The 10,579-nt window shown below is 35.3% G+C and overlaps 1 protein-coding gene across 1 annotated transcript; it reads left to right on the forward strand.

Annotated features, from left to right (window-relative positions):
* The first annotated feature begins 5,706 nt into the window (after positions 1-5,706).
* On the forward strand, positions 5,707-10,216 carry LOC138318823 (uncharacterized). Its single transcript, XM_069261544.1, has 3 exons — positions 5,707-6,188; positions 7,799-7,942; positions 8,619-10,216. The coding sequence occupies exons 1-3, from the start codon at positions 6,005-6,007 to the stop codon at positions 9,032-9,034; spliced, it is 744 nt and encodes a 247-aa protein (XP_069117645.1). The 5' UTR covers positions 5,707-6,004; the 3' UTR covers positions 9,035-10,216.
* Positions 10,217-10,579: the final 363 nt, after the last annotated feature.

Raw genomic sequence — 10,579 nt, forward strand, 5'->3', positions numbered from 1 at the left:
GACCCTAGAGGCTCTCATTTTCTGTCGCATTCCACTTTTTTTTCTTTACACACATTTTCTTAGGACAAATAAAAGGCTTCTAGAAGCATTCGGCGTCAGTAGTGATCTTGTAAGTGGCGTTTTGAAAGTACGCACACATTTGTGAATTGATAGTCGGATTTAATACAGGACTTTAATGCTTATTCAAAAATGTGTAATATATCATTTACAACCTGGAAAACGAAGGGCATGACATATAGTCAACCAGCGAAGACTCATGGCCATCACCCACCCCTCCCCCTTTTCTTTTATTGCTAAGGATATCGAGATATAACCTGTCAATATTGAATATTAATGACAATAAATTATCTAATATATTGGGATTTTATCGGGGTTTTTTTTGTTTTTTTTTTTGGAAAAAGTAAATACTTGAAGGGATTTACATTGTACCTTTTAAGCGATGGAGATAAAACCTAAACTTTAAACGAAAAAAAATATATAATTATTCCATTGTGCCTGGATACAAGTATGTTCATGCATGTATGTACCACAAAGTCGAATACATTTAGATTTTAAAATGATAACATCAAACGGTAATGGTAGGAAATGGAGCTTTCTGTCTAATTCTCACTCTTTATCTAATTCCTTAATTTTTTCCCTTTCTCCCTCTTTTTTTTCTTTCTTCCTTCTTTTCCTTCCTTCCCCTCTTTCTTTTTCCCTTCTTTTTCCTTTTTCTTTTTTTCTCTCTCCTATTTTAGGGGGGGCGTACGCCGGGTCCGCCCCCCCTTGAATCCGCGCCTGTAAGCCTAACGAAACGATTCTGCGAGTGTCAAAACCCAGGGCATTCGAGGGTCGTTGGAAACCACCAACATTTCAAATCAATGTTTCTCTACTTACTTTATACAGAATTTTAATCCTAAAACTCCAGTTGACAGAGAAGTTATCACATTTCAAGAATAACGCACAAGTCTACCAGTGATCTGCGACTAAATCCCACATTTTAACACGTTTTATTGAGCCCCTGAAGCATGGTTCTTGGACTGCATCGCATACCATAGACACAGGGGTTGGATTTCACAACAGGTTTAGTTAATAAACATTTAACTGCCAGCTACAAACAATTACCAGACGGAAATACAACATTCAGGTACATTCCACAACAATCGCAATTGATTTTTAAATGATTTGATTATGTTTAGATACCAACTATTCAGCATTTTCACCACAATCGTCATTTTCTTCAAAACCGGACCCCTGCTAAATCGAGCAACCGGATTACACGTTGACTGCACTGCTAGTACTGCGCAGTATTTTTTTTATTTGAAGCTACATGATCATGTTTTTATGATAAAATTTAAGCCATTAATTCTTGTACATAAAAACAATATTTCAAAATCGCCGTTTTTAATTGTAACAACGCGCAAAGAATGAAGTTATTTTCGGAACTACATTTTATGTTGCCTTGGTGACGAAAAGAACTGACTGGCGGCTGTTCCGTAGCTGTACATACATGTACGATAACTGGTACAATGTTGCAAATTGTATAATAATCTTATACCGAATACATATAATTTGACTTTTTTCAAAAGCGGAATATTTAAATTGGTTAACGAAAATATAAGGATTGATTATCAATTTTGTTGCTTGCATTGACTGATGAAGAAAGTTAATCTCGTGCAAATGTTACATGAACTGCTTCGCAGTTCACTTCATTTGCACGAGATTAACTTTCTTCATCAGTCAATGCAAGCAACAAAATTGACAATCAATCCTTAAGTGAACCTCATACTAGCCTCATGATAGAATAAAGCAGCTTCAATATTGTATGATGATACATGTAGGTCTACAATCATATGTACATCTACTGATTGTGAACAGAAGCAAAACCGCTAATGACAGATTCTAATGGCCGGACAAATTTATATTCCGGAAATCTTTATTTATTGTGTATTCATAGAATACGGTTTAAATGTTCTTCTGAGATTCTGTGTAAACATCTGAAGTTTCTTTCTTGATTTCTGGACTCTCTGAGCCAGAATTTGAAAACAATTGAACATTGGGCACGGCTTCAGTAAAGATTTTAGCCTTTAAAATGTAAGTGATAAAGTGACGTTAAGGACAAATTGATGTAGGAAAAACAAAATCATCCTAAGATTATAAAATTTATCAATGTAGTCACTCGTTTGTAAATACAACATACTATATATGAAAAAATATCAGTCATTGGACAGGAGCCGAAAATACAAAAATAGAATTAAACTTTAGTTTTGAAAAAGACAAATATATGGTGCAACTTCAAAGACAATGTAAATGTACATAAAAACAAAACAGGTGGATTTTGTGATAGGATCAAACGTATGTATAACACATGTTTTGATACGTCCGTTTTACATGCGTTTACGTTTTACGTCTGTTTACCATGCGTATTACGCATGTTTAACACATGTATTACATACGTTTCGCACGTACGTTTCACATGCGTGCTCCTCAATATGCGTTTTACATGCGTTTTATAACGTACGTAAAACGTGTATGTACTTTTTCCTGTGTAAAATAAGACCGAGTCATACACTGGTAGTACCTGTTATAGACACTGGTAAACATAATGGCATGGTTATTTGGTGTGAAAAATGTGTTCCGCACCTTGTGGACATTGTTTCCTGAAATGTTCATTATTATTTATTTTAATTTTATCATTTTCAAGCTTCTCAACAATTAAAGAACCAACAGCAATATCAAATATGCACAATATCACTGAAATAATAGGGATAATGCCTTAAGGCGCATTGAATCACCGAATTCAGAGACCGCTAAGGCAATCGCAACTGTTAAAGTGTACAGTAATATTGACGTACTTTGTTGAGCTGCTTGTCCGGCGCATCTATCAGGTTAAATGCACAGCTGACTACAGCATTAACCATGTCACATGTTATGCCAATAACAAGTAGCACTATCACGTGTTACCGGGTTTGACCTTCAATATTAATTTTTGTATTATCTTAAAATGCAACTGACAGTTGTAAGACATAAGATATACGACATATTGGAAGGTATTTCAAGCATTAAATAACGTTTTGCGTTTCATAAAATATTTTCTTCAACAGCACATTTGTATTGACTGAAATGCCTGACAATATGCTGTATTTGTTTTAGAAAATTAAAACCCGTCACTGCTTTAAGTGCCAAAATACACTGTTTCCTGCTATCGATATTAGTGAGAACAATGGTTATTGGTTGCAATTTTGTGATCCGCACGAACTCTCTTTTTTCTACTGAAACTTGTATTAATGTTGTCGTGTATTTTGCCCTCATAAGCAGCCCATCTAAAGAAAATGGCAAAAACAAGAGCAACAGTTTACCCATTTTCGAGAAGCTAACCTTTAATAAAGGTACCAGTACATATCGTATGTAACTATGCTACATATTGAGATTGATAGGCTAGCCGCAGTATCACATAAACCTAAAGAGACATTGAGATCTTTTTACATAAAACTTAACATCATCATTGTGATCTATCCGGAGCGGAAGAATTATTTTTGTGGAAATTACTTCTGTTCCATGATTGTAGAAGATGGCTTCGTCCTGTGTAGTCTTCCTGGGGGACATTCTTAATTCCCAATGCCTGCACAGTGTATCACTCTGAGACGAGAAGACTGATTGATGGGGAGCCCTAGATAGACGTACGTCCTTAACATCTTAAAATTGTGTCTGATCCCATTTGTATATTTTATTATGCAAATAAAATAAATGTTCAACGGAATATTTTTTCTGTGTTGGCATCCTGTCTAGCAATTTGATGGCATGCTATTTGATACGATGGTTTAAATATCTGTTTCTGTCGTACAAAGTATGCATGCAGCGTGTTACTTTGAATAGGTGTGTTTTAGACGATTGAAGCGAAATAGACTGATCCTTATATTTCGTTATAGAGGTGCATGTCTTTTTAAACAAGACACGTTAAGATATATTTTTTCTTAAATTAATCTCCATATACCCAATATTTCAAGATTCCATGAGGTCAATTTCAGGTTTAGGAAATTACCTGTGAGAAAGAAAAGGAATACTAAAATCTTTATTGAAGAGGAAAATATCACAAAATACGTTACCTTTTTTATTTTCACTCCCTATCTTCAGAGCATATTTAAAGCAATGATTATCATGACATGTAATAGGAACCTTCCATTTTATCTATAGTAATGTGTTTCCCTGGCAAATTTTTCATTACCATGTTTATTGAATACAAATATTCAGAACAATCTAAAAATTAAAAGACAACATTTATCCGTACCTATAGTATACTTGTACTGTCTGTCTTTATTTCAATTCATTATTTAATCCCAAATGCATGCTACACGACATTTTTAATTTGCATTGCCAAAGTGCATGATATAAGGATGACATATTCAATTTTGAAATGGTATAAAACAATTAAGAATCATCGTATTCAGACAGTGAAGGAATACCTTACTTTTTACATGATTCAGGTTGAGACTTTTAATTTGAAGTCTTTGTCTCCTTTAGAAATGTACCATCCCTCATGTAGGGTTAAGTCAGCTTGTTTGGTTATTGACTTCCTCTGAATTTTAACATCGTCACCTTGATTCACACTTGAGAATGTGCCTTATTCTGGATTTAAGTAGTTTTGTATTTTGAGAATAACCAATAAGCAAAAGTCGCTTTACTATTGGGTAATAGTTGGTTCTTTTTTTCGATTTACTGAAAGAGTCCTGTCTCCTTTAATTTCATGTTTTTCTATAATTTGCAGGTTATTTTTATTTAGTTTATTCATGTGTTAGGGCTTCGTCATCCTTTTTTATATACTTTCTTATCATTTCTATAGTTTGAGTCGACAAAGACACTATTTAATAAGTAAAATACAAACTCATGTCCTACATTCGGAATCAATAATTGTACATTACACTCTATAGACTATTGATAAATAATGGAAACATAAATATCAATCATATAAATATAAATATATATATTAGTATCTAGTCATAGCATGCTGTTCATTTAGATAGGATTTATGATGTAAACAAATGTATTACGGAAGAAAGCATAAGCCAGTGGTTTTAACCTAACTATACATGAATAAAAGTGAATGCATAGCATCGATAAACAATCAGGATAGGGTAAAACGATTCTAGAAAAATAAACATTTATTTAAAACACTTCAATTCTATAACATCATATTTTATTCCTGTTGTCATATTTTTTTTAAATATGACTAGTAGATATTGAGCAATAATAAAGCAGACTGATAGCTGAGCTGATCAAGAAGATTTATTAGTTTTACAAACAATAGAACCAGCGACTATATAATTGCATACATGCGAGAACCATTGTTTACGATGTTAACACCAGCTGGGCAGTGTAATGAGCGAGGGCCTATTGGCTGGCTCACCAATAAATGAGCGCTTGACTTCCAATGTTTGATATGACGGCTGTCAAAATACAAAATAAGCAGTATGCACTCCATACAACTCATCTGATACACCATACTGACAATATTGCCGGTGCCTGCTGGATTTCTATGCGGTAATTATGACGGAAGAATTTCACGATATTGAATATCACGATAAACGCGACCCTTTGTGGTCGGCTGTCGGCGGATGAATAGCATGACATGATATACAATATGTGTTATTACCAGGGATGTCCGATCATGCCAAATTTATGTTTGGATGATCAGGGGTCTATTGTAGTCAACATATGCTCTACATTAAACCGAACACACACGCACCCGTCATTTTAACTACCCTTATAATGTTGATCATAGATACCAGTTATTGCTGTGCGTTTGTACATATTCATATATGATGGTGTAGACTTCAGTAATGGTCTGTCCGGTGGAAATCCATGTATGATGGTTTAAACTTCAGTAATGGTCTGTCCGGTGGAAATTCATGTATGATGGTGTAGACTTCAGTAATGGTCTGTCCGGTTGGAATCCATGTATGATGGTTTAGACTTCAGTAATGATCTGTCCGGTGGGAATCCATGTATGATGGTGTAGACTTCAGTAATGGTCTGTCCGGTGGGAAATAAGATCATTGTTGCTATCAGTTTTGACTTCATTCTACAGCTAGCAGGATTGTGCCTTCCTAACTGGATAACGTCCGAGTCCGGAGGGGAGTATGGAGGACTGTTCGCCTATTGTGTAGGACCAACGTGCGAATCTCTGCCTCTGATATTCCACATGGATAACGGTAGGTACCAAACGGTTTCTAGACATCAAAGCAGTCAAAGGATACTCAGTGCCGTAGATCCTCAGCGATTTGCATCTCAAACTTCTCTATACAGGTAGAACACACAAAACCTTGTCGACTGAGTACAGTATTGTTGTTCACATAATGCACCAATCAAGTCTCATTTTCGTTTTAATCTTGTTATTGTATGGAAAAGGAAGTAGATTAAGATTCCTCTAGCGTTCTCAAAGTCACCTTACAAACCATCCACCGATGCCTTGTATACTCTGGGTATGTCACTGTGGGCTGTATATTGATCATCTACTTAACATATACTGAAAGTAATGACACGACGTTCGAAAACTCCCTATTAACGCATTAGCAGAAGATAGTTTCGAGGTGAATCGTCTGCGACAATGAGCTGCAATAGTTGAGCATGGCATTTAGACAAAGACATAATGTAGGTAGGAAACATATTCTACATCCAATAAAACTGAGGGCTCGTTGCCTTCCTCACTACAGCGGACAGACTGAATAGTTGACTTGTCATGTTATGTTTACATAAATACAATACCACCAAGGTTCTCAACGTCTCGAAAGTCACATGTCTAAAGTTAATTACATTATTTATTTACGTCTGTACAATTTACTATTAATACCGATGTACAATGTATATGAAAAGTGTAAAATCAAACCCTGGACTAGTGTTCTTGGATACAATGTTAATCAAAGAGGATATAATTGGTGTTTACACAAATGTAAAGTTACGCGACTTTCGAAAATGACTCAATATTTTCGCAATTGCTAGCAAACTATTAAGAATACTATGGCAATACTATAATTGAAATATTTAAAGCTCCATATTTTAATGCCCTGCAGGTAGGGCATTAGTATTGCACCTGTTACCCCCATTGTATGATCGTGAAAGACGACTTAATTGGGGATTTTTGCCATATAGACTTTTTCCTTCCTATCATCTCCCTTAACTTGAGCGCATGTCCCTGTGAGGAAGACGCTGGGTTCTACCTCCTGATCGACACACATCATAGTTTATAAAATGCTAATTTATAGAGAGTGGGACGACTAGTTTACCCATTGTCAGTATAATGTGACCAGGTTGGATGTGATGTTTGGTGTCTTTGACGACGGCATGCTTCAGTGAAAGGCGCTATAAAAGAGAACAGAGACTCTATTACAAGCGTACACAGCACGAATATACCGCAGCCTCCCAAACATACAGACATTAACATTTTAAATGAGTATAGCTGGTAATAGAATGTTAAACCTAATCAAACAAACAACAATCAACCAACCAGTCCGGCATAATAACTTCTTATAACTGATTGACACGAGGCGATTCAAATTGGCACTCGTAATTTCCTTTACAGACTGGAATAAGATTAATACTAATTCTACATGTCACATGAGGATTTCCTCTGTAAATTTTATCATCAATTATTGTTTATTCAAGCGCCATTAATAAATAAAATTACGTTTTAACGCCCTGCTGACGTTGCTCTTTTGAATATTAACTTCAATTTAAAGACTCAATCATGTAATTTCTTCTCTTTTACGATTTAACGTTTGTAAATTGGACTGCACATGTGTCATTTGAATTGTTTTCGTTTTAGCGGATTACGGAGGAGTGGTCTCCCTTCATCTAGTCGGAACAGGATTGCTTTTGGTAACAGTGTTTGTTGGCTCAATTCTAGCCTGGAGGTCTGGGTGGACCAAGGTCACTTTCCTCGTGATGTCAGGATTTCTTTTCACTGCAGGTGCGTGTATATTGTAGCACGTTGAGGGAACGAATAGAAATGCTAATAGGACATAATGTTCTATTTCACTTTACTTGGTGCCACTTCCATGAGTCATGCAATCCGTTGACGACCGATAAGTAGGAAATGCCATAACACTGGTATATTATAGCAGTATACCAAATTATATGATTTCATTCACTTTTTATTGTCATATACTGTGAGTTCTGAAAATATATTTTATACATTAACACATACAATATCGATAGTGGTGCAATGAGAAAGTAAATAGATTCTGATAGTCATTCCGATTAAAATCAACAATGGAAATGTCCATCAGATATTCAAAGCGATTTCCGTTTCCAACAATTAGACATTTGATAGTCATTAAAAGATTATCTATTATGACATACAGTAGTGTCACAGTAATTGTTTAGTTGTAACTACTATAGTGCACCATTACAAGGATGGGTTGATTTCTATTTAGCCTTTTTATATCATTCTATTCAATATCTTAATATTTAAGTGATCTATATAGTGTTATCGAATTTTCATTACAATGGGGAATAAAGCAAAAAATAAAGTTGTTAATATCAATATTGAAATGCTAACAGTACTGTATGAGTATACTAGGAAATTGTAAATTTAATTAATTGATAACGCATTTACCTGTAAATTCTCCGCTACTCTTTTCCAGCTACCTGTATATGTTGTGGAGTTACTTGGTTTGTGTTGAACTTCTCCAGGGAGGGGAACTTGTATTCCATGTTTACGAAAGAAAATGTTCTGATATCAAACAGGAAGATGATGACAAACCCAAAGTTAAGTTTTGCTTTCTTTATGTGTGCCGTGAGTGGATTGATAAGCCTAGTTTTGGGTGTTGTCACCCATACCGTCGGCAAGGCAAAACCAAGGACAACTACTATCAGGTATGGCAGTCGTGTCTTTCATTTAGGGCGATTGGACTACGTGTGTTCATCAACTCGACATGGTCAACACATTCTGAAATCACCCACAAGGGATGGCATTTTAGTGGAGGCTAAACATTTGCTGACTAAAAAGAAATTCCTCATACATATTGATAAAAATGACGGAGCCCATGCTGTTACATGAAAATATCAAGAAACATATCACAATTTCATGTTGTAACAATGATTATCAATGGCTGTTATGTAAATGATATTCATAACACATAGACTGTGTAGTTTATTTAACTATCACATCGAGTTCCAGGAATCGTGCAATCCATTGACGATCGCTAAACAGGAAAATAATTCCATAAGACTGGGAACCAATGTAACGATATACTAGCCTAGAACAGAATGGCTACCGTGATGAATGATAAAAACATTGTCCATGTCGTTATCTAACTGGTAAGTTCTAACACAGAAAACGAAATGTGTGCATAGCCACAACGCATCTACGTATTTGTACCATGAAAGTTTATCATAAATTTTTGCCTCCAAAATAATAAATTCAATATTGAGTTCAGTGGAGATAAATCACACGACATGCTTTCTCAATGACAGCGTATTTACGCTGAGTCAACATGGCTTAGGAAACGACGTATGATCATTTAAACATGTGTTTGGAAGAACTATGGCCTGGTGCTCCCTATCCTGACCTTGTTCGTGAAATCATTCGTCGTGGTCTGGGTACCAACCAGAAAATCCCAAATTATAGTTCACATAAAATGTTTTTTTTTTCTTCTTTTTTTGCTGATTGTGTTGCAATAGGACGTGCTTAATCAGAATCTAAATGACGCCCCCTCGGCGTCTTTGGAAAATTGAAAAATTTCAAGATGGCAGCCACGAACGTCGTAAATTAATTGTACCTATTCTTTGAAAGAAAATAAAATCCTTAAACAAATCCTTAAGGATCATTTATTTTCGTTGATATTGTGTCGAAAATAAGCATTATTACATTGCTTTCATTGTAATTGTACAACGTGTTAGCAGACTATCATATTTCAAAAGGAGAAAAAAATCAATTACGTAGCAAAAACTGTTTACAAATACCCTGCAGGTAGAGCTTTAGAATTGCACTTGCTGCATGATCGTAAAAGGCGTTTAAGTTTAGGACATTATCTTTTCTGTTCTATTCTCGGCCAGGGAACAGAAGGCAGAGCTTTCCTCATCTGAATGCTAAAATGAGGGGGTGTGAAGGGAGACGTAAGAAAGAAAGAAATCAATAAGGAAGTTTAGTCACCTTTTACGATCACGCAATAGGAACAGTACTAGTAAGACACGTCGCAAGATACTGGTCATTTCACTTAACGTTACACTAGCGTGACGTCGAACGGCGTTAAATACGGACAATGGCATGGATTAAAAATGGCATATAAATAAATTTCCAGTATAAAAATACAAAAGTTATATATGTATCGAATCCTTTTAATATGACCTATAAGACCATGTATATAAAATGTGTGTATATAATGTATATTTGTATATTGTGTCTGTTTCTGACTAATCTTCGATGAAAGATTACTGTAATGATTCTCTTGTGTTTGAATGGAGTTTCCAGTATCCATGTTGAGGACTAAAATCATATATCATCTTTATTTTACTTTCAAAATGTACATGTGCAACGGTATAAAATGCTAATCTAGTACACAAAGTTGCAGTTAAGCCGTTCTCGGTTTAGAAGTCAAATGCG

Source organism: Argopecten irradians, chromosome 3 (genome assembly GCF_041381155.1).
Source record: "Argopecten irradians isolate NY chromosome 3, Ai_NY, whole genome shotgun sequence".
NCBI classification, from domain to species: Eukaryota; Metazoa; Mollusca; class Bivalvia; order Pectinida; family Pectinidae; genus Argopecten; species Argopecten irradians.